General features: G+C 39.2%; 2 protein-coding genes across 9 annotated transcripts in view; one reads left to right on the forward strand and one right to left on the reverse strand.

The window, feature by feature from the left end:
• TSPAN4 (tetraspanin 4) overlaps nt 1-8,742 on the forward strand; it is a 437,423-nt gene extending 428,681 nt beyond the window's left edge. For all 8 annotated transcript variants that reach the window (XM_071558757.1, XM_071558760.1, XM_071558761.1 and 5 more), the window contains one exon: nt 293-8,742. In XM_071558757.1, the coding sequence (XP_071414858.1) occupies nt 293-361 (69 nt within the window). In that variant the 3' untranslated portion in view covers nt 362-8,742. The remainder of the gene's footprint in view (nt 1-292) is intronic.
• Nucleotides 8,743-23,829: 15,087 nt separating this feature from the next.
• CHID1 (chitinase domain containing 1) overlaps nt 23,830-25,202 on the reverse strand; it is a 104,739-nt gene continuing 103,366 nt past the window's right edge. Inside the window, exon 14 of the mRNA XM_071559479.1 lies at nt 23,830-24,119. Coding sequence (XP_071415580.1) covers nt 24,021-24,119 — 99 coding nt within the window. The 3' untranslated portion in view covers nt 23,830-24,020. The remainder of the gene's footprint in view (nt 24,120-25,202) is intronic.

The raw sequence follows: 25,202 nt of genomic DNA on the forward strand, positions 1-25,202 counted from the left end.
AGACATCAATTTTTTTCCAGTATACCTCTTCCCAGTATCTGGTGGCTGCTCTTCGTGTAGAAATCAACTCTCCCTTGCTGTCATTGTTCATTCTGTAAAACAATAATACAGATAAGCACTAAAGGCAGACCAACACTAGGAACAGAACAAGGAAATGAATGGGCAGGAAAAGCAGTACATGATGTGTCTTCTGTGTGTGAACAAAAGTAGTGCCATGCTTTTTCTTCTTGTTTCAATAAATAGGGTTTTTTACTTACTGAAAAACAATTGTTTGTTGTTTTTTTTCTCTTAGATTCTCGGACTCACCTTTGCAATGACCATGTATTGTCAGGTAGTCAAGGCAGATACCTACTGTGCATAGATACCATTTCCAATCTTTCTGCTCCTCCTCCAAAGGACACAGGAGAAATCTTCATGCTCATTCATCTGACCTTTTTCCCCTTCTTTGTACTATAAACTGTGTATAATGCTATCTTTCTGAAGATTTTGTGAACCACCCCACTTCACTGAAGGAGGAAGAAAAGAAAAAGTCAGTACTTGAACTGGCACAGGTAAGAAGCAGCCTTGTCTTTAAACAGAGGAAAACCTTGAAAGAGCAATGGTTCCTTTTCCATGGCCTATGGCAAGGCAAAGGGGAGGCTGCTTACAAGGCTGATTTGCAAACCTATGTTAGGAAAAGATTGCACTGAGGCAACCTCTGAGAAACCTGCCAGGTTTCCTTCCTGCATGTCACGGTCTGGAGGAGAGGAAGTAGAAATTATGTATTCAGCAAGAAGGTACAGAGTAGCTAGTACTGAATGCAATTTTGATTTTACTACAGTTTGCACACACCTAAAAGGTCAAGATCAAGCAGCCCTGTCTCCAAGTGTCTCAAGATGATTTTGTAGCCAGGAGAGGATCATCTTCAGAAATATGTTGTTTTAAAGGAGTATTTTTAATCTTATGCGCTGCAAATTCAGGCTTTTAATCAGAATCTGTACAGCAAGATCTGGCTGTTAATGGAAAACAATATTGGACACTGCCTCACTAATTGCCAGTGGCAATAGATGGTTGACTGTGTATGTTACATATATTATATTCATTAACACATACTTTTCTAAAAGGAGGTGAAAATACCTAGCATCTAACCTCAGAAAGAGGAAACCTTTCTATCCTATTTTACATTCCAACTGAAATAACCAAGTATTATTTCTTGTACAAGGCGCTATCACTTATACCTCTGGGAAACAAGTAATTACTTTCAGCTGTATCTTCATTTCAGTAAACAACTTGTGAGTGGGCTCTCTCTGTCAGTCTACTATGGTTTTATTTTTTATCATTCCTGTTTCAAGTTAGTCTGCCAAAAAATATCACTCATTTCTGTACTTGAAGATGTGTACAAAGCTGTCAGCTGTTCCTTCCCTGAATGTCACCATTTCATCAATTCACTTTGGGATATCATCATCTGCAGGTATGATAGAGTTTGCCTTGCTGAGGAAAAATCTTTTGCACATTGCTCATTTTTCTGAGAGTTATTAAGGCTTCAGATGCTTTTATGCTAACTCTTTTTTTTCCTCCCGGCTTCATGCTGGCAATACCGAAGACACATCAGTCCCTCTTAGACCTGGAGTCACCTCTCAGTGCTCTTTTTCAGATACATTTTCCTTTGCCTAGCTGTTGGCTAGAATATACCCCACACTTTCTAAAATACTACAGAGTCACAGGAATATGCAGAAATCAAAACTGTAACTTTTCATAGCCAAAGAACAGCCACTAACTGTCCAATTTTCACACTCATTGATTACTGAAGTAACTTCTGTAGTACCCTCCTGTGCACACTCCCTAGTGCTGAGGTTAAGAATCAGATGTATCCTACTGTTCAAACAAATAATTCCCCACCAGCAACCAGCTCCAGATACTGCATATGTTGACAGGGAGAAGCTGAAGCACCCAGGGAAAGGACACAGCAAGGAACAGGGAAACAGAGCAATGCAGATGGCCTGCACACTGCAGCCAGCCTTGGAGGGTCTCTCAGCCACTGAGGATTAGACCAGAGAGACAATTGTGCTGTTTTCCCAGAAAGCTCAGTGCAACCATTCCTATTGTGACAGACTGGAAGGATGCATCAAGCTCATAAAAAAGTTACCATGCTTACAACAGCAGGTCTCAGCTACAAGTGACATTTTGTGAGCTTTGATTTAAAGGTAATTTCCAGCATAAAGCTGGACTTGCCAACCCACAGGTTGTTGAACAATCTCCTTTAAACCCATAACTAATCCCTTTCTCAGCCTGTGCCATTGACAGATTCACTGTCACTCCTTAGGTTTGGGAGTTTTTTGTCTCTGCTGATTTCCTGTAGCCTTCTTACTCTCAGGCATGAACTACTCCATGTTTTCCGGGGAAATGCTTAGGACAGTCTGATGCATAAAAGAGCAAATATCTTCAAAAATCTTACCCCCATGGGGCATTTAGCTGTGCAGGCTAAGTTGAAAGTAAAGTATTACTTGTGTGCTTATGTATTACTTTATGTGGCTTCCCAATCACTCACTATCACAGCAACCTCCCCACCACTAGTGAATTTTACTGTCATGCTAACAAGCCTTGGCAAATGTTAACATACCTTGATCCAGGCTGAGCAAGTAGCCCACACAGAGGTGCCATGTACTCTATGCAAGAGCCTTACTCTTGGTGTTGCAATCACCAGAGTCTCAATGCTCTCTGGTTCCTGAGCCCAGGCTCACCTGCAAACTGTCCTGCTCTTCAAAAATGGTGTAATTTTGTTCCTTCCCTCTCTTCACTCTTTTCCTTTCTTACCTGCACAGATGCAATTCTAGGTTAGATGGACCATTAGTTCTTGCCGTGGTTTACAGTTTGTACGCAGAGGTGCCCCTGCTGACAGCTCAGCATTTCCACCACTGAAAAGCAGCATAGCAGAGTGCTGAATACATTAATAAAACATTGATTTTTTAAAGACAGATAAAAGGTAGAGAAGTCTATTTGTAGTGATCCCTGCCATTAAAAATTAACACAGAGACAGCAGGCTGATGATGGCTCAGTTGATAAGAGCAAACCATTGTGCAGCAGAGCTTCCACAGAGAGCAACTCATCAATTTGCTTGATGGTGGTGTAGGCAAAAGAGAGATCACAAACCCCTATCCTGTGAGTCTCCCAGTAATATGTGCTGAGCTCTTCGAGTACACTGCTAGACTTCAACTAATCCTACAGTGGAAACAAAATACAAGAAACAGAGACTGAAGAAAAGTCACATTTTGTAGCTCCCTCTAATCATTTTCCACAGTTTAGGTGTCTTTACAACAACTTGTTTTGAAAACAAGTATCTATAGGGAGTATAAGCAACATGTAAATCCCAATCACTGCAACAAAAACATATAGTTAGGGAAAACCCAACCAAATAAAAAAAAACCCAGATCACATATTGCTTCTGATATTTTTTTGAATACAATCCTTACACTACCAACTGACATGCTACTGCAACTTGTTTATAATTCGGACTGGACTATTTTCTATATTTGATGTTATTAACTCTCTTCCCATGGGCCAAACAGATGTTATGGTGCTTAAAGCATTACCAGCACAATCCAATTCCAAACCTCTGAATGTACTGCATATTACAAGCCTCAGACTTACCATATTTTCTTTTTAAGAGCATTGCATCCTTTCTCTGCTGATGAGGTCAGAAGATTTTGTGATATATAATAGGAACAGTCTTTTTTAAAAAACAAGAAAAAAAAGTAGTTCCATATTACGCATAAAACTTCATGCTAAACTGGTTGATTATAAATAAGTAATGTATGGTATGTAATATCCATTTAAAAGGCTGCTAATACTGTATGTATGCAGAGCAACACAGAAGTAATTCCAATTGCTTCTATTAGTGTCTTGTCACTTTTAGCAAAAGCTTTTATATAATTTTGACTTTCTATCTTTAAACATGAAGGAGGACTCAATGCATTTAAATTAAAGACAGAACCAAAGGCAATGAAGGGGCACTTCTAACTCATTCTCATTGCTCTTTCTGCTTCATAATAAGGTGAGAAGGCAGAGGGCATATGTCTGCATCTGCTGAATTCAGCAACATCAGGATTTAGCTTTTTAGATTCACTCCAATATACTTTTGGCTTTTCATCTGCACAATTATAATAAAATATATACATATATATATATATTTCGTAGAATATGGTTTATTTTCTTGTACTGTCACTTGCAGCCAAATCTAACTACTTGTACAACAAAATTATATAAGCTCCACATCTTATAGAGCACAATCACTGAAATTCAGTCCAGTTTCAGTTCTATGACTACTTCTTTGGTTCTCCCCCTCAGATCATACAAGGTTTATTCTTTCATTGAATAATCAGCATTTAAATGCAGCATTGTAGGATTTATAATACGGAGAGGAAGGAACTGCACAGCCGCTGTAGAAATACTTTGTCTCGCATCAGCACTGGGGCTGCTTTGGGAATGCACTGAACCCCCTCCCTTCTCCCAGACTGGTCACACTTGCAGTGCACGTGGCTCTGGCTGCCCCTCGTGCCTTCACAGGGTAGGACAGGAGGTTGTTGGCATGGACAAAGTTGCAGCCTTTCACTAACCCCTTTGCTTCATTATTGTGCTATAAATGTGGCTCCAAAGGTAAGCAACAGAAAGCAGCTGTTGATTGTGGCAATTATTTTAAAAGCAGACTCTTCAGTTAGTCTGCAAGGATTTTCTAAGTGTGAATGATCTTCATAGATACTGAGGTAGACAATTCACAGCTAGAAAACAAGTCAGGACTTGCCATCGGAAATTTTGTTTGGATTCCATTGTGAATTCTCCTACCTTGTCACTGGTATCTTACCACAGTGGGCAAGTCTCCTCAGTTCTTCGGATTTTGTTGCTGCAATTACAATGATACGTTTTTGTGCATTCATATAATGAACAAAAATTTAAAATATACATTTTATTTTTAGAGGTTATTAAATATTCTTTAAAGTTTACAACAGAATGTCTTTTGTATTCTTTATAATCAACTGCACTACAAGCTGTACAATGAGTAGATACAGACCCAAAGATGTGCATTTGGGCAAGCGTGTGCAAGTGCACACACACACACACACACACACACACACACTGTACACAATTAAAAAACCCTTCACAGCATACTGCTCTATCATTTCTCATTACCTGTCTTTGATTTGACCAATCCTTCCTTACACATTTGTTTTTATTATTATTATTTAAGTGGTGTACCCATTCCCAGGTAAATATACCTCCCTTTCTTTTTCTTCATAAGGGCAACCTGAAATTATGCAGTAGTCAATAACAATTCAGAAACTACTGGAAGATCACGTTTGCAGTGTTAACAAAATACACAGACCTGAAACCAATTATTCTGTGTTTACAGGTTGTCTGTTACTGATAACTTTGAAACAAAAGGACTTCTCTTTTTCTGAGGTAGTTGCTTGGATTCAGAAATTACATAGAAAAACTTAGAAAATTAACACCAGGCTGTGCTAAAATGGAACGACTAGGAATTCATACTGTGTCAGATCAGAAAAATGTCTGGTTAGCCAGGTATCGTATCTGAAGTCACGTCTAACACTGCATTTTTCAATACCATTTATTGCACCCTACAGGTCAAAAAGCTTCGCCAGTGAAATTGCCTCCAAACTGTGCATTCTGAACAACACCACAGGGGTACTATTGTAACAGAAATTGTAACTGCAGAAGCAGAGACCCAGAGGTTTTAGAAGTTGTTACAGGAAACTTCATAAGGGAAAACCCAACCTTTGATAGAAGTTTCTTACAGCTTCCTCAGTTCAGTAGGCATATTTACATTCCTTGAATTTTCCACATCCCATTCAGTGTACCACTAGATGGTCTCATTAACCACATTTATTTTCAATCCCTTTCTGACTTTGTGAAACTTAAGACTCAAGTCTTGCATTATAGCAGGGAACTTCACCATTTCATCGTGCTGCATACATTTAAAAGAACCCTTCTTATATGGATTTTAACATGTTGCCTTTCATTTATTCACCAGTGTTTCTATACTTCAGGAATACTAAGTTAATGATGCTTACAGAACTGTATAGGCACAGAACAGCTGTATTACCTTTACAACCTAATTTGTCTTTCCACTAGAGCTTAACTCCGGGTAACTGAGTGTACTATTGATTTTCAAGATCCCATTGCTTCAAACACCTAAGTCCAGTGTACCTTTCCCTAGTAGCTATCCCAGTGGTCTTTGCTTTTGAACCACATGTTGGCATATATAGGGCTGTTTCTACTGTAATCAACAACTAGACTAATATTTCACCTGACATCCTGCTTTTTTTCCTCAAGTACACCTAGCACAACCTGGGAATATCAGGCTTAGCTGATTATGCTGGCTAAGTAATACAAAGTAGTTTCTGTCTGCATGGTGATAATTTTCAAAGGGACTTAAGGCCAGCCTATGAAACCTCATCCAAAGTTTTGTCTTGACACTTTTGTCTTGACACATAAAAAGTTCAAAATGCAGAGTTCTATGTTTCTTACCTTACTGTATGTTAAAACCCAAACCAAATAAGGAATCAGGCATTACTAATTTACCTAGCAAATGCCATTTCAAAGACTTTTTATGAAATCATTATCCATCATTTTACCCTAGGTCTTGCTTCCCACTTCTCTCAACAATAAACTGTTTCCCTGTGGAAATACTATATATTCACTAGAAATCCTGGGACTTGTCTTGCAAGAATAGCTTAGTTTACATTCCTCTGTCCAACAGCCAGAACGCATTTATTGCCAAGTTCCCATCAGTGTGTGTTAGACAGCTAAATAAATGGCCTATAAGTCATCTTGCATTGCATGGTTTTTAATGAAGAAATCAGTTAAATGAGTTTCTCAAACAACTCCCTGGACTGTTGTATGCAGAACATATTGTTACTACGGAATTGCTTAACAAAAATTTCCTTGTACTTGTGGTTACAAGAATAACTCGAAAGGATGGGATAATTATCCACTATAAACGTCCCCTTACATCCCTATAGCACTGCTATTACAGAATATAGTTCAAATCACAGCCCAAAAAATTCTCCATATAACTGTAAATAATTAAATCTATAGAAAACAAAGTACATCATAAAACCCCCAATTGCTAATGTGTATTGCTTATGTGTTTATGTTTTGTGGACAGAGACGAGTTTCAAGTGTAAAGCATTCATCCTGAAGATTAACTAAAAATTACTGTAGAAATAAAGGGATTTCAGGAACTGGTTTCTTCAAGTCTATTCAGATGCAACTCATCATGTCCTTCCTCCACAAATACCTTTCCTTGGCCCTAAAGCTACAGTCCATTGCTGCTTCAGCCCTTCCACCTCTACCATTTAAATCTGCTGTTCTGCACACAGCAATACCTGGTTAATCAAGGTCCCAGTCTGTCAAATGTAGAGGGAATTCAGTAATTTGTATTGTATACATTTTAGTGCCCAATGATAGACATCTTACATGGCTTTGATACTGATATAGAAGACCACAGTCCCTACACAGCAAAGTAAAATAAGCACTGTAACCAAGTAATTCATGCAGCCTAGTTACAGACCTAAGTAGTGACACTGAATCTGAATTACTCTTAATGTCCCAGTTCCTTGATGCAAGCCTGCAAATGGCTAGATGAGCACTGTTAACAAGCAGAACTGTCACTAACTCTTTAGCGTGTTCCAGATAAACTAATGCTGTAGGGATGCTTTTTCCTTTTTTTTTTTCTTTTAACCCAGTTTGTCTTGGAAACTTGCTCAGTGTTATTTTCTCATCCACACATGCAATGAACAGATTCTGATACTGTATTTCAGCTTGAATAATAAGCATCCAGAATATTGAGTTAAAAAATGCCTCGTTAGAAATTATGTCTTTGCTGTTTTGAAATGCTCACCTGCATCCACATGCTACTGAGGTGACTGGAGCAGCATATGCATCCCACAGTTTGTACCGTGGCAGCCCAACTATCCAGGGTAACAACCCACTCTCCCCCCCAAAAAGAAACCCAGACAAACGGGAAAAAAAAAAAAAGATGGGAGAGTTTTCTCAGTTCTCTCATTTTCAGAACTCCCCCAAGGGAGTTAAAGCTGTTTACAAACTCAGAATGAAGTATTTGCAAGTACCCTAGGAAAAGAGCACTTCTCCATGGTGCTGATTCTGGTGCTTTTCTGCAACCTCACCTCACTCTATAAACCTATACCAGATCTCTTGTCACAGTCAAAGCCACCAAAAGCTTCCTTATTATCCTCAGAGCACCACACAGCCTTCCTCCCTCCCCACCACTGGCCAGTCTTTGCACCATACTAATTTCATTTAAACATCATGTTGGCATTAGTTGAATACAGAGGTTGCATGGTGGTACAAGTGAAGCTATTTGGATAAATTCTTCACAGTGTAAACTCAGCTGCAGGAACTGGACACACAAGTGTATTAGTACCATCTCCCCCTAGAAGCCAGAGGTGGTTTGACTGTTCTCCTGCTGAGGTGCTAAGTTATGCCACTTGGTCTCCCAAGAACAGTTACCTCAAATATCATGATTGAAAGCACTCCTTTTTGGGGAAAAACAGAAATTGCGAACTCGGACCTGTGCACAACTGAAGGAATTATGGATTTGCATATGCAGCCACAAGAAAGTACATAGACTGAATTGATGTGTCATATAATTACTAACTCACTTTTCCTAAACAAAGTAACTCACCAGCTTGAAAGTACAGCTTGTTGTCATGGAACTTGCTTGGTATTTGGTGCTAATAAAAATTGAAGTTTTAAATCTTCCTGTGAAGTCCGTGCATTGAAGTTCTTCCCTATTACACACCTCCTTATTCCTAGCTGTGCACCACAGCTGGTTACCCTGACACAAAACAATCTTCATTATCAAAAGGTCCTTTGAAGTAAGTGCTTACAGGTTTAAAAGAAGAATTATCACATGAAAAACTGGCACAATTAAAAGCTTGCTGCAAATCACACTCTCTTGCTCCTGATGGAACAAAGAGTTAATGTACATTCAAGACCTCTAGGTGTATATGTTCTTCTTAGAACTAGAGTATTCCAGTGCAAGCAATCTTTGCTATGGGTGGTGCAGGACTCCAGTTTTTCCACGCCTGCAGCATGAAACGTGAGGAAGAAAAGGGAAAATAAAAGTGACAGGTATGAAAAAACAAATGAAAATTAAGGGAGAAAGTTGGAAGTGGACAAGAGACTGGAGCAGACTTTTTCCCCACTGTACTGTATAAAAATAGAGCCATATCCTATGAAATACATGGTCAGCTCATTCAGAGCAGGCATTGTTCCTTCAGGAAGGCCCTCCCAGAACAGAATCAGGGCTGCAGCATGTTCAAAGTCTCTCTTTAAGCTGTTCTGCTGAGTCCCTGTGGTTTAGCAAATTTGCAGGGTTAAGTCCTGTGTAGGTAGTGGTTCTCTCAGTTGTAGGACTAAAGCAGTCCTCTGTAGCACACTGTGATTCAGATCTGTATAACAGAGACAGTGTGCTCCACTGGTACTGCTGCTGGAGGAACTCAGTCCCTCCCGTCTATAAAGTCTTCATCTCACCACCCCTGGCACTCATAGAGGCAACTTTCTAGCAGAGGTACTGCAGCTGACACTGTCACCAGAAGGTGAAATCACCAGTTCAGCTAGCATACGAAAGGTTGAAGATATGCATAAAAATACTCAGTGCCATTTTGTTTACCTTTTTCTCCTTGACCTTGCTTTCATCTGACCTGCTTTCCTGTGCTCTTCAGACTGCAACTCCATCTATTCCCCTTCTAGGTGCTGCAAGTTCCCTGAGCCACTGAAGATCAATCCAGAGAGTGGTGGCTCTGAATTTATATATTCATAATTTAAAAGTAGTGGCTCTGAATTTATAATTTAAACATTACTGAAAAATGCTGAGGTCCATGATGTGATGATTGTTAGGTCGTGAGGCAACTGGTGGATGAAGTGGCTGACCACAATCCATCATATTTGAGAAGTCATGGCAGTGCAGTGAAGTTCCTGCTGACTGGAAAAGGGGAAATATAATTCCCATTTTTATAAAGGGAAAAATAGGAGACCTGGAGAACTACAAGCCAGTCAGTCTCACCTCAGTGCTTGGCAACATCACAGAGCAGATCCTTCTGGAAAATATGCTTAGGCACACAGAAAATAAGGAGGTGACTGGGGACAGCTATCATGGCTTCACTAAGGGCAAATCATGCCTAAAAACTGTGCTGGCCTTCTATGATGGGGTTACAGAGGTGGATAAGGGAAGAGTGACGTCATCCACCTGGACAAAGCATTTGACACTGTCTTGCATAACATCCTTTGTCTACAGAGAGACACTGGTTTGATGGATAGACCACTACGTGGATAAGGAACTGGCTGGATGGTCACTCTGAAAGAGCTGTGGTCAAACAGCTCAATGTCCAAGGGAGAGTGATGAGTGGTGTTCCTTGGGAGTCCAGGAGGACTGTTAGGACCAGTGCTGTTTAACATCTTTGTTGGTGACATGGACAGTGGGATTGAGGGCACCCTCCGGAAGTCTGCCAATGTGGTGCAGTCAATATGCTGGAGGGCAGGAATGTCATCCTGAGGGACCTGGACAGGCTTGGGAGCTTGGGCCCATGTAGACCTCATGAAGTTCAACAGGGTCAAGTGCAATGTCCTGCACCTGAGTCAGGGAAATGCCAAACACAAATATGGGCTGAGAAAATACAAATACAGGACTGAGAGCAACCCTGAGGAGAAAGGTCAGCAGGACCCATCACTTTGCTCTTGCAGCCCAAAAAGAATAGCAGTGTGGCCAACAGGTCAAGGGAGGTGATTCTCTCATGAGATCCCACCTGCAGTACTACATCCAGCCCTGGGGCCCCCAACATAAGGGCGTGGATCTCCTGGAGCAGGTCCAGAGGAGGGCCACACAGATGGTTAGAAGGCTGTAATACCTCTCCTGTGAGGACAGGCTGAGAGAGTTGGGGTTGTTCAGCCTAGAGAAGAAATAGGACTAGAAAGAAATTCTTTACTGTGAGGGTGGTGAGGCACTAGAACATGTTGCCCAGAAAAGTTACTGATGCCCCATCCCTGGAAGTGTTCAAGGACAGGGTGAATGGGTCTTGGAGCAACCTGGTCTGGTGGAAGGTGTCCCTGGCCCAGAGCTGCTGGGTTGGAACTGAATAATCTCTAAGGTCCTTTCCAAACCACACCATTCTGATTCTATGATTTAAAAGAACTCAGCATGTCACAGCTTATCTGTCACTGGTCACATACAGCACAGTGTCCTGCAACTGAAAAAGCCTTCTTAACATCAGTGCAATTACACAAAAGGTAAGGGTGTTCAGCTACACAATCACATTTAGTACTGAACAACTGAGTACCCTGGTGCCTTATGTGCACAAGCAGTTCTGGTGAAGTATTAACAGAAATTCAGGATAACACTGCCATTCTCAGTGCTGATGATGCAAGCATATTCCATTTTCCTTTTAATTTAGTGAGCTCTCAATGAAATTAAAGATTCCCTGAGAGCTTTATAGCATGAAGTGAAATGGCAAATTAAATTGAAATTGAGATAATCCCCAGAAATGTATACACAACTAAAGCAACTCTAAGTCCAGACACTTTTCAGACTGGCAAGTTCATATATAAATAAGAAAAAGCAATCTCCTATAACTCTCAAGCCTTTCAATTTGTCTGAAGACATCCCAGAATGCATCATACTATGTCTACACTATCATTGTAGTGAGACTACTCAGATCTCTATCAGAGAATGAAGTACTATTGAAATGGGTTACATGAACCCAAAGCACCATGGAATTTCACATACAGGAATTTAAAAATCCTGTATTTTCTCTGTGTACCTTATTGAGATCACATATTCCAAGCATCAATGTAATTTTCACTTCAGTATTTTCAAATAGCAACATTTGCTTGTTTGAAAGCCTAAGCAAGATCTCTCTTCAGGTAGGAAAGTTGCTCAACTCTGCAATTTTTGTTTTTCAAGTCTGTATAAAATTGTTCCTGTAGCAAGAATATAATAAATGAAAGCCCACAAGGAATCACCCTCTGGGTGTACAGATGTACACAGAAGGAATTTAAGCCCCAGGAATGAAAGCGGATTTCCCAGTAGGCAAAGCTGAGCTGTAGTTTCAGTTAAGTCTTCAGTGAAATTTTGAAGCAGAGAATATGATGATTCCCCAGGGAAACTGCACAACCACAATGCCTAAGCATATTTAAAGATTATCATTCAGGGCTTTTAAATTGAGCTCTATGTTTCCATTAATCCACTGAGATGCCAGCCCAATCTCACACTGGCAGGCTCACCACTCTCTAACAATTGAGAGCTTATTAAATATTAAGGTCTTAATCTGAAGTACTTCTGTTTGCCTGAGAAATTCTGATCAGCACACAGAAGTTACAAATTTTCCTACTAAAAATATAAAAACATATATATACACACTTGTTATATATATATATATAACGAACATAGAGTGGTGTTAGATAAAGGCAAATGTCCCCAAACTAGCAGGAGAGTTGTGTAATAAATCCATTCATTTTTAAGCAGCCCATGTATCCCTGCAGTCGCATTTTCCTCCTGTCGTCTAGACCCAGGCTTCCCTCTGAAGGACAAAAGCTCACCTCTCTCCTGCCTTGAAACTCCAGCTTAGCAATTAGAAAGAGGTTCACAGTAGGATTCATACTACTCTAATAATGCTACAGTATAGGTAAAAAGACAGATCAACAGTTGGGTAAATGTAGCAGGACCAGAAGCATGTCCTATGAGGAAAGGCTGAGGGACGTGGGGTTGTTTAGCCTGGAGAAGAGGAGGCTCAGGGGAGACCTTATTGCTCTCTACAACTACCTGAAAGGATGTTGTAGCCAGGTGGGTATTGGTCTCTTCTCTCAGGCAACTAGCAATAGGACAAGAGGGCACAGGCCTAAGCTCTGCCAGGGGAGGTTTATGTTGGATATCAGACAGAAATTCTTTACACAGAGAGTGGTCAGGCATTGGAATGACCTGCCCCAGGGAGGTGGTGGATTCTCCAACCTTGGAGGTTTTTAAGATGAGACTGGATGTGGCACTTAGTGCCAGGATCTAGTAAACACAGTGGGGTTGGATCAAGGGCTGGACTTGATCTCGGAGGTCTATTCCAACCCAGCTGATTCTATGTCTATATGTCTATATATTCTATGCCTATATATTTGATCTGACTTTACATTACATTATTTTAAAAAGCATTCAGCCAAGATAACTTTTGCTTAAAAATTAGGGTAACTAAAGTGCATAAGCTGGATATGCATCCAATGTAAGATTTTCTGAAAAATAATTTTCTGCCTTCAGAGCAAAGGAGGTCATCTAGTCAGATGGATTACTTTGCTCTTGTATTTCAGGGGGATCACTTCAGATCTAGCACAACTCAGGGTGGGTTGGGAGAAACCAGGAAAGCTTTAAGTTGAGATTTTTAGCTTTTCATACTGTTAAGACTTTCCACTGGACCCTACAGCAAGACAAATGGTGAGCAGGAAAACTCTAAGCAGCAAATGAGGGTCCTGTTTAGGGACCTCTCTTCTAGAAGGGGGCCAGGGAGTACCCACAAGGGTGCTGAAACCCCACTTACCTCTTAGACAGAAGATCTGTAGTGTGGGCAGTCCTGCTGCTCTCTGAAGCAGCCATATGAGATTACAGAAGTGTGAATTGTTACACGATCTGTGGAAACAAAACCTTGCCAGATTACAAAATTATTTTGTCTTTCTCTGTGCCCTTACCTTCAACCCAAGTTTTCTACTGGAACCAGATCTGCTCCTCTCTTCACAGAATCACCATTCCCCTGGTGGCTGGCACACTGAAATGCCTCTGTCAGGAATCGGGCATATCAGCTTCTCCACAAAAAGAAATATAAACTTGAATTTCCCTTTCTACACTGTAGACAACCTCAGATATCAAGCAGTGGTCAGATAGGCATTACAGCACATGGGCAGAACTTAGGTCATGACAAAAAACTGAAAGAAGAAGGAGCTTATTGTCTGTGTATAACACATGCAGACCTAGAGATGAATCAAAACCAGAGTACTGGAATTAGTGCTGAGGTAAAACACAGTGAAGCAAAACACTGAGCAGCTGCCTGAGGCTCTTTCAGCATAACTACACCAGGGACCTCAGCACCAGCTGGTGGAGATCCTGCCCCGCTCTGTGACAGCAGACACCACTTGGACACAGGTAGCACGTGAGCACTGTCATTTCCATTACAATATTTATATGTGAACCCAAGAGAGTAGTTGAAAAACCAATATACTCACAAAAATTTTCCACTATTTTGTCAAATCTCAAAATGCAAAGTTACCATTTGGATGCATTTGGCTAGAGGTTAAGCTGACGCTCAGCCTCATGTGTCCCTGACCCATATCATCTACAGACCCACAGCTTGGGACAAAGTACTTTCAATTCCTTTTTGCTGACCATGAATAATATTTCATAACAACAAGTTCTGCAGTTACTGTGATAAGGAGATATGGAGGGCTAGAAAACACAGTTAAGTCTTCAAAACCCCTGGAATGGATAATGCAGCATGCAGAATTATGCAAGTCATTTCGTACTACAAGCCCATCCTTTTATTAAAAGGGGATTACAACAATCACAGCATTTGGTATCATTTGCACACACACATATAACCCATGCATTAATTCCTATATATGCAAAACTGCATTCAGTGATATGTTCCTGCAATGGAATTTTTTTGGTCCTGTCTCCCATACACCTCTCCCAAGCTTTTTACCTGTAAGAATGTCAGGAGCTCAGATTTACATTTCTAACACTTTATAAAGACTACTGCAGAGCATGGCCACTCACAAGAACCTAGAGAAACGTGGGTTTAACATTTGCCAAGAACTCTGAGTGTTTGTCCTTCTTTCACTAATGGCCCACATGACCAGGGAAATGATAAGGTCTGCAGAGTGACAAAGTTTAAAACAAAGAAACAATATTGAAACTCTTTTGTAAGACATACAGGCCGGTTCTTGAAACAAATGCAGATTTGGTAATGATATATTCTTTCATTTAGCAGTTCTTTTTGTGTAAACTAGCTTTGTTTGTTCATGCTTTATGCCATACTTGAACACCTATTTTATAAAAACAGTCTTTAGAAATACTAACTATACATGATTACAAATACTTCTTTACACAAAAGTAACAAAAACAAAACACAGAATCATTTTAATAGACAAAACACTTGAGGTGCAAAATGGTTTGAAGAAAAATTATGTGTTATGTAAGCAGAAGAAGTCACTATTCTGATAATGTGCAGAACAATCCATGACTCATTAAATAAAAATAAATGGTTCAGCTTCTTTCTAAATAAATTCTTTTATAATATTTTCTCTTCATTGGTTAGCCAAGTTTACCTTACCATACATTCTATTCCCACAGCAATTGCAAAAGGATGAGACATTTACCAGGATACAGGTAATTTTTAAACTAAAACAAACAACATTCCTCAGGGTGATGCACATTTGATGAGCAACTCATCCTTTCAGCTGAGCATCACAGGTTTTACTGCTGGGCAGAAAGCAAAGTTTTACCGTTGAAGAAAAGCACTGCACAGAGAGATGCCATTACAGAACTCCAAAAGCTTACCAGGTATGGCTCATTGTCAGCACTGCATTTCCAGACCACTCCAATACTACTAGAAATTAAAACACATTTTCACGTGCAGTGAGTCGAGCCATTGTCCTCGTGCTTTGTTAGTGGCTGCAGTCAGGCTGAGTAATACTCCTCACCATCATGGAGACACTGCCCAAATGTAAGTGCCTGACACCTGCACAGTAGAATGCTCCTCACTAAGCACAGCTTCCATTATTTTGGGTTTGCTCTGAAATTAGAAGTAAATTTTTTCAGATGCAACCATTTACTTCCAGAAAAAGCCATTTGATGCTGCCTGTGGAAATAACCTTAAAACCTTTCTTTATTACAAAAGTAGCATTATCAATAAAAACTGGCTGAGCTATACAACTTTACAGCAAGCATAGTTCTGTTCTCAGAAGTGTTCTCTTTTTCATCATGCAGAATCACCATCTACTCTGACCTTCCAAAGAATGGCTTTAAACTTTCTGCAGGACAGGGAAAAGGCATTACTACTTCTTTTGATTCCTCCTATTCTCACTGTGTCAACACAAGATGAAGCAGGATTGTTTTCGTTTGAGATTCATTAAAAGAGCTGCAATCAAGCTGCAGCTGCACTGCTAAATTCTGTTTTAATTATAAACAACAAAAATTGTAGAAAACAAATGGGCTCCCAGACATGCAAGTCAGTGGTAAAATGGGTCCTGTGGAATCTTTAAGCAGGAATGGTCCCTGAATACCAACACTGCTTGAAGGTCAGGAAAAAAAATAAAGCTTTCACTTACAATGAAAACAGCTTGGAAATGAAAGTTGACCATCAGTTTGACTCAAACATCAGACAAACACAGAGACCAAACAGTCAAGTCTCAAAGGAGAGAAGTATAACCCCTGAAGCGTGTACGCAACCAAGATTAAAAAGCACACAGTTAGCCATGCAACATGATCCACTACAGAGCCTTCTTTTTGTCTTTTCAATTTATCCAGATAACATGGAGAAAAAGCCATAACTACCAATGTACTGGGAAAAAAGTTCAAATATTGGGGTGGGGAGGTGGGGTGGAGAGAAGGTGTCTCAGAGGAGTAATAATTCACCTTATGGCAAGAGGACTAACACTGTTATTCTCCCGTTAAAGTGCATAAGCAGTGACATCACAACTAGGTCTTGTCACTGGTCACCCTAGAGAAAAGATCAGTGTCTGCCCCTCCTCTTCCCCTCACCAGGAAGTTGTAGACTGTAATGAGGTCTCCCCTACCAGGCTGAACAGACCAAGTGAGCTCAGCTGCTCCTCATGTGGCTTCAGGCCCTTCACTATCTTTGTAGCCCTCCTTTGGACACTCTCTAACAGCTTAATGTCTTTTTGCACCCCAAACTGCACCCAATACTCAAGGTGAGGCTATACCAGTGCAGAGTAGAGCAGGACAATCACTTCATTCCAGTGGCTGGCAATGCTGTGCCTGGTGCACCCCAGGACATGGAGAGTCAGAAACCTTGGCTCCCATTTGACTTAGTGATAGACTTACTACCCAACACTGGAAAAGTAATTTTCTCTTTTCTTTCTCCTTCATACTTTATCTGCCAGATATGTTTAAGGCTGTGTGCTCTTTGGAACACTGTCCTCTTCCAAGTCTTGACCCTCGAAGTGTACCTTTTTTTCAGTGCAGTTACCCTTAACAACAAAAAGCTCTTGAGAAGGAGAGGGAAAAGATTTCTCATATACCTCTGATGAGTTCTTCTCATATACCATGATCAGTTTAATACTGCACACACTTGAAATTCAAATTATACGCTAATATGTGTACATGGGAAGGAAATCAGTATTTACACTATTCATGTTGTCATCTGCAAAATTCACTCGATAACTTAATGCTCTGCCAAAAAGCACTGGGAGAATCCAGCAGAAAAGTAACCTCAGTTTTCACAAATATATATGCCAAGGATAAAACCCTGCCTCCCACAATATTTCACAGTCTTTGGCTCCAAGAATAACAAGGCTCAAACATGCACAGGGATCATCTCAGAACACAGGGGTTTGGGTTTCATTTTGCTATGTCTATCTCTCTGTGGGTCCTACAAAAGTAGAAAAAGAGAAAGTGCATCTTTTTCTGAAAGCAATTGTTTTGTCCCATTCCCTCTCTCTCATCTCCCTCAAGCAGCCACAAACACTTTGTTTCCCTTCTCTGCTCTGCCCACCATCTTTAGAGATATGGGCAGATAAGCTAAATAGCTACTCCTAAGGGGAAAAGAGGAAATCTGAACACAAAACTGGGACCTTGCTCATGTCAAAGATTTGAACACTCTATATTAGACACAATAGGAAAGTCTTCATTCTGGGGATGATGAAGGTTCTCCCTGCTGATTCATATATTTATTTAACTTATTAAAGTAATTGAAAAATCTAGTTCAGTAAAAAAAAAAACCAACCTTAAAATTACCAATAATTTACTTCTGTATCAAAAGCAGTAATCCCAAATCTTAAAGCAAATACTATAGGTACAATTTAACTCTCTGTCCCTTAAAATAATTAATAAACTTCTAGGCCAGGCTTTCAAGACACAAGCTCTGCCAGCCTCCTGTGTGCAATGCCATTCTTGTATCAGCCACAATTTCAGATTTGATGGGAATGAAGAAAGGGGGAGTTAGATGGAATTTAAAATCCTAGCCCACTGTTTGATGCAGAAAGTCTATCTAAACCAATTCCAACCTAACAGCAAATGCAATTTAATTTTAACTAAAAAGTTCTGAGTTAGAAGCAGGATGCAAAGGACTGATCAAGCAGACAACCATTTACTGCTGTGATTCTAAAAGCATCATTGAATAGAAACACTTTCTAATGTTAATTCCAGCTAATGGTATCAGAGAGACTCAAAAAAAAATACTCATTTTAAGTTATATCTACAGTTGCAACATTTGTGAATAGGGGTGCTTGTCATTTATGAAGAAACTATTTAACTACTTAGGATAGCAGAAGTGGTCTGCATTAAATATGCCAAACACCTCCACCTGGCTCCTCATTAGCTCCAGCTCTACTGCAAAACAACATCACATTTCCTTTCACTTTTCTAGGCTGATCAGTTGTTTTAACGAGACCAAAATGAAGATTATTAGCACAAAGGTTTTTTCACATATGGGCAGGAAATGGCAGAGTAAAAATTACACAACCACTTGTTTTACACAGAAGCTCCCATCACAAGAACTGAAACAGCATTTCTGTACTGAGGGGAAATCAGGCTACAGGGAGCTGCCATGGGAAGAGCTGGGCTTTGCCACCCTACCCATCACAACATCACTGCAGTAACTACAGAGATTAGGCTGCCAGCTTTGCAATGACCAATATTACCCTCTCCCTCTCTTTCAGTGTGGTCATGCAACACTCCCAAGCATCTTTTCCCTAACTTCCACAGCACAAGAATGCTGATGCTGCTATTGCTGGCCCTTCATCTACTCATGATATAAAAGCATGTCTGCTCACAGCATTTGTTTTTTTCAGTCCCCAAAAGGAGCAAAGGAAAACACAAAAATGTTGCAAAACCTGTAGTAATAGCCAAATAATCTATAGCCACTTTTTTGCCCCACATGAGTTCACCTGAAGAATCAGAGAAGAAACATTAAAGACTGGGTGAAAATGGATATACACAGTCCTACATAATTTCCTATATTTGGCAGTAACTGCTTGTTGACTATTTTTAGTCACAGTCCCATCCTCCACAACTGCAAGCAAAGACAGCATACAGCAGAGTATATGCTCTCTACAGGTGCATAGGAAAAAAACTCACTTAAATATATAAAAAATGTCCTGACCAGACCAGTTCTAAATGAGATTGTAAGAAGAACAGAAAAGTATGTTTAGGGAAAATTAGTGGTATTTGTAAGGATTTTTTTTCAGCTTGTTGAACACTTGCAAATGGATATAATATACAAAGGAAAACAAAAGTCAGTATTACCTTTTGGAGTAGGATGAGCACCAGAGGTAACCATAATGTATAGACTTTACATATTGAAGAAAACCAGTTAAAGCACCATAGTCTTCTATTCCAACTGCACTGACCCTTGGGGAAAGTGAGGCAGATCATGCAGACAATCCTTGCTGTTGCCACACACAGAGCAAGAACTTAACAGCAAATGATGACAGAACTGAACTGGACAGCCCAGCCCTGAGAAACTGTTCCTGGATTTGGAACGCAACAATCTGGGAAGCCTTACAGAGAGTCACCTATACAAACAACCCCATGGTATGCAATCTAGAAATCAGAGGGTCTGTGCCCTTCTACCACTATGTGTGTGCCTGCCAAATTAGTGGCTTCTGGTAAATAAAATAAGGAGAGTTAGGAAGTCTCTAGAAAGTCAATATGCTGCTTATCAACACTAAATACTTCCACAGGAACTTCATTACTCTTCTTCAAAAAAACAGGTGAGCAAGGTAATGCCCTTTGGTTAAACTCTCCTCCCACCTGGGCAGCCATTGGAGAATTTGTACACAGGCGGGGCAGGTTTCTAGTTTATATTTTTTATTGCCTTCCCATACTAGACAATTGCTAAATTTTATCTTATTTAAACTCCACACAATGGATGGAACAAAGTATGATAATTATGTACCACATAAAGGCAACTCTGCTTAAAATACATCCAGAAAATCCGGTATAAATAGGAATGTAAAACAACAAACTGTTTTCAATTTTGAGTATTACACTCCATTCCTCCGCATTTTTTTTTTGCAAAATAACATTTTTTATGATGTTCTTGTTCCAAGAGAATGTATTTTAAAACATATTTTGCTTTAATTTCCTGTACCAATGAAATCAGTGATGTTATTTATTTTTGCAGCTGTTTCAGTAAGCAGTGTTAATCAAATTCTATTCCAGTTATTTTTTCATATTAAAGATTTTTTTGTTTTTTGCAAGAGAAGATGTATTTTTCCCCAACATGGACTATCAAAGTGATTGCCTGATAGACTACAAAACACCAATTCAGGCTTACTTAATTTTCACTTACTACATATAAAAGCAGTCACTGAGGGAATGTTATTTTCAGGAAATAGCTGTATACAACCTCTTCAAGCTGCAAAGGCAGAATCCATCTGCTTTGTGCTGCCATTTCTTTAACTGAAGTCAAACAGCTGCACTGTGTATTAATCAAAACAGTAAACTTCAAAAGACATGTCCCAAATTCAAGAAAGACTGTAATTATAGTTCCTGTGAACATCCCTTAACTTTGCAGTCTCCACAGACAAGCATGCGTAAAACACAACCCCCCCTCTTACAAACAATTATCACTAGTAGCTCATAGTAGCAATGGAAAAGGTATTTTGTATTTTTACTCAACCCCATAAACACTAAGTTGTTACAACTTGCTCAAGAATTCTTTATAACTAAGAAGTGGTTAAATAACCCGTTTTCCTATTGTGATCCTGTGGTCTACCTTACCTCTTCTCTTTCACTCCCAGCTTTCTTACCTGGAAGCCACATTTAGTTCTGGAGTGTCACACCTATATACAATAACAAAAAGGAACTATAACATGAGATGCCATAGCAATATTCATCAAGAAGTAGCATCTCACAATGAGACAAACTAAACAATTTATTTTTCACAATTCTCTGTAAATCTGCTTCTGATTACAAAGACGCTATTGCAGCTCTAGTTTTCAAGACATAAACTTACCACAAGAGACACGTTTCCTGAGATAAGATGAGATGCTGTTATCCCAGAACAGTCTGTGAGATCCTGCAAGTAGCCAGATAAGTCGTTTTTTCCATCTCAGTGAGATACTTAGTTGTATACAGATACAAAAAGCCCCTTTGATACCTATTAAAGCAATGTGTGTGACAATAAAAATACTACCTTCCTATTGAAGGCCAGATGCGACAGAATCAGCTGCTATTTCTTTTTCTCAGTGAATGCAATAGAAATTGTGCAGAGAAATGTATTTATCTTAACTCTGTGTAAGTCTAACTGAAAAACGTAAATCACCCAGAAACACAAGACCAAAGGTCAGTTGGAAAAAAACTCCACTTGGCACCAGGTAGATCAAAGATACCTTTACATTCATAGCACCTGAGATCTTATCCAAATACATTTTTCTTGCAACAGAGCCAGATTATAGAGCAGATCTTTTTTCTTCTTAGCCGTATTTTAGAAAAGCGAATGATGATACACTGTGTTGAAATAAATACACTTCCATTTCACTGCTTGCTGTACTAGGTATGAGCTGTTTTAATAGAAACACTAAGTATTTCTCCCCAGTCATACCCTCGATCCTTCAAAGTCCAGTATCTTTGGCCTTGCCCTGCCAAGTACCTCATTTTAGGAGTACTTGGTTTTCTTGTTTGTTTTCTTTATTTAGGAATATTTACACATACCCAAATACAGAGAGAACTTCACAATAAAGAATAAAGCCAAGTTTGTTTCTTTTGGAATGCTATTTCTAAAGCAACAAACATGTTTTGCATTTCGAAACAAAAGGCAATATCCTCAACCTCATGCACTTACATACCACGGATGGCTCAAAATCTTACCTGGTACTTCTTATCTGGTATTTATTTTTCATGACACAGCAAGGGTTAGTTTGATCTTTTTGACACACAGAGGTATTTGTTCTATCTCTTAGGATGGAAAAGATATTTCTTTCTAACATAGCTGTGCTCACAGACAAACAGAAATCATGAATTTCGTAATGAATCATCACAGAATATAAAAAAATATGAAAAACATTATAGATTACATGTATCTTCTAGAGAGGAGACAACAAGCTAAAATGAAATACTATTTTCTTCCCCACATCCGGTTTTGAAAGCTACCTACTAGCTAATATAAAAGTGGGTGCCATTTCAGAACACAACCCCTTGCACTTCTGCGTCTTTTTTTTTCCTGAGGCAATTTGGTTCAGTAGTGCCACTGAAAGTAGAAAAAACAGTGTAATAGAATTTAATTCTTGTGCTATTGTGGATACTATTGCCAGAGTGACTTTAAATTGCTTTTGAAGGAACTAGAAAGTTCAAGTTAATTGAACACAAGGATTCATGTAACAAATAATCTTACCACTAATGGTATGGAAGAAAGAAGCCTGATTAGTAAGCCTTGCTGGATACAAAGTGAGAAGTCGAGAGATGCCAGAACTAAATCAGAAAGGTGAAGATCAATAGTTCTTTAATCAATGGTGGATTACAGTAGGATTTATTCTTCTGAAAACAGCAGGGGCAGATAAATTCCCCACTGAGATTAATTACTAGGAAGGGTGGATGTGAACAGAGGAGTGCAGTTATCTTTGTGACAACTGTAAGAGGCAAGAACACCAGTGAGAGTACAGAGCTGTTTGCCTGAGTCTCCGCTGATGACCAATGACACCCTCATCAAATTCCCAGCACCCCTTAGTTCCTTAGAAGAAATTGCTTTGAAGCCTGTGCATTTCTACAAACACAAATATTATAGACCAAAAAGCAGGGATACAATTTTTTGGCTTGTTTTTTAAACTAATTGGTTGTTACAGCTCTTGTGTTCATAAAATATCTGTATTATGGAGAAAAAAGCAGAATTGTGTACAGCCAAATAATGACAATTTCATGCACAAAGATGCTGATCATATTCACAGCACCTACTACAGTCTGTCTGTTGGGGACATGGAGTCCATCACCTCCATGGAATCCATCATTACCGTAAGAGCCTGTAGTGCTAAATGTTACAGTTCCCACAAACTAGCCACTAATGCATCGTGCTCTAGTGCTAAATACTGTAAACTGAGACAGTAACCACGCTAAGCAGAATAGAGAAGTCATAGAGCATCTCTTCTGAAAGAACTGATTTAGAAACAAGTCACAAATTGAAATTACTGTGACTTTGAAATACTTAAGGAATTTACTAATACAAAAAAAAATAGAGCTAACAGCTTACTTTGTCAGTGCTTGATTTTCTACCATCTTGAGGGAAAGTATTCTAATTGGTCTCTCCCTCAACATTTTGTGTTCACTTACGTTATCAGAAGACAACAAGATGCAGAGGGTCCAGCAGATGCTAAATTTGCTGGATGTAATCTGATGGATTTATTTTCTGCTTACTTTGGTTATTACCAGCAGCTGTTTGAGAGTCTCCATCTGAAACTTTGATCAGATGGCATCAACTTGCTCATTTTATTTCTTATAGAAAACACACCAGAAAATATTTTCAACTTGGACTCCATCCAGCTATGTTGGTCTGTTTTTAATGACTGTGAATTCAGGAGCTTTAAGAAAAATTTCTGTGGGTTTTTTACTCTGAATTTTATCAGATACCAACAATCACATTTGTGTGGCAAATCAGAAAAGGTTCTTTATTGAGAAAAATGCAAGTTTAATACAGATATGATATAAATTACAAAAAATGTTTTAAAAATCACCTCTCCAGGATACCCAAATAAATTGAAGGTGGAGCCTCAGTGAAGCAAATAAAGTCTCAGATCATCTCATTTTAAAGCAGGTCATAAAAATAGTCCAGGCCTTGTCCCAGTTCCCAGATGGATATTCCAGTGCCCAGTTCTTTTGCAAGCTCTAAGCGCATCTGGATGGACTAGGACAAAGATACATAAAGCAATTACATTTTAGTCAGAGATATTAGATATTCCATACTGCCATCTCTTCATGCCATTATCAGACCTTTTATAAACATCCAGCCTTGAACCAGGTACTGCAAAACTTAGTCTGTATTTCAAATAGTCTCTGGTTAGCAAGCAATCATTCAGTACGAGACAGTTAATTGTACCAGTTAATTCAATGACCTAATGAAAGATCACCAGCTAAATAGACAAAATGCCACAGAAATAAATCAGATTTATGAACTATGCAAAGAACTATTCTAATTTAGGCTATCATTTCATGATGTACAGAAATTCTAACTCTTCTGAAAAATGTCTCAGAGGTAAAATAAAACTTTATCCATGAAGACAATCAGAACAACTTGTCAAATACCATCAAGATCTCTTGCCTACCTTTACCTGTTCCCAGGACAAAGTCACAATTTATATTGCCACAGTTCTATTTTAAAGAGATTCTTGCAGAAAATATTTAAAAGTATCTCTGAGCTCCAACCATTGATTAAGAGTTAGCTTAGCCATTGGTCTACAAGGGAAGCAATGCCACAATTCACATTCTGCACTTTTTTTCAGTTCAAATAACTGAAATTATTTTTCAATTTTTTGCTTTCAGGTACTCTTACTTCGAAGTGCAGCACTGCAATGTTAAACTACTCACATTAGGGATCTGTTTAAAACTCATTTCCATGAAAAACAGAATGAAGTATCAAGGTATCATTAACAGCTGCACTGGGCCTAGTGTTCATGACTGCTTTTAACTAATCATGACCAGCTAATTTTGAGCAACCTACCAGCGATTACAACATTAATAAGAGAAAGGAACACATTTCTCACGGGGTAATAAAATTCAGTGTTTCCTGACCATCTTGATCATCATCATACAAACAATTCTTTGATTTGCCCCACCCTAAAAACCTCAAAATATTTTGTTACAAGCTTGTTGAAAATGGAACCATGCATTTACCAGACACCACAGGTGAGTATCTGCTAGAGAAGAACTAATGAAAGAACTGTACAGGAATGAGTGTTCTTAACCTGGTTAGTACTGACATTGGCAGTGT

This window comes from Pithys albifrons, chromosome 6 (assembly GCF_047495875.1).
Source record: "Pithys albifrons albifrons isolate INPA30051 chromosome 6, PitAlb_v1, whole genome shotgun sequence".
Lineage (NCBI taxonomy): Eukaryota > Metazoa > Chordata > Aves > Passeriformes > Thamnophilidae > Pithys > Pithys albifrons.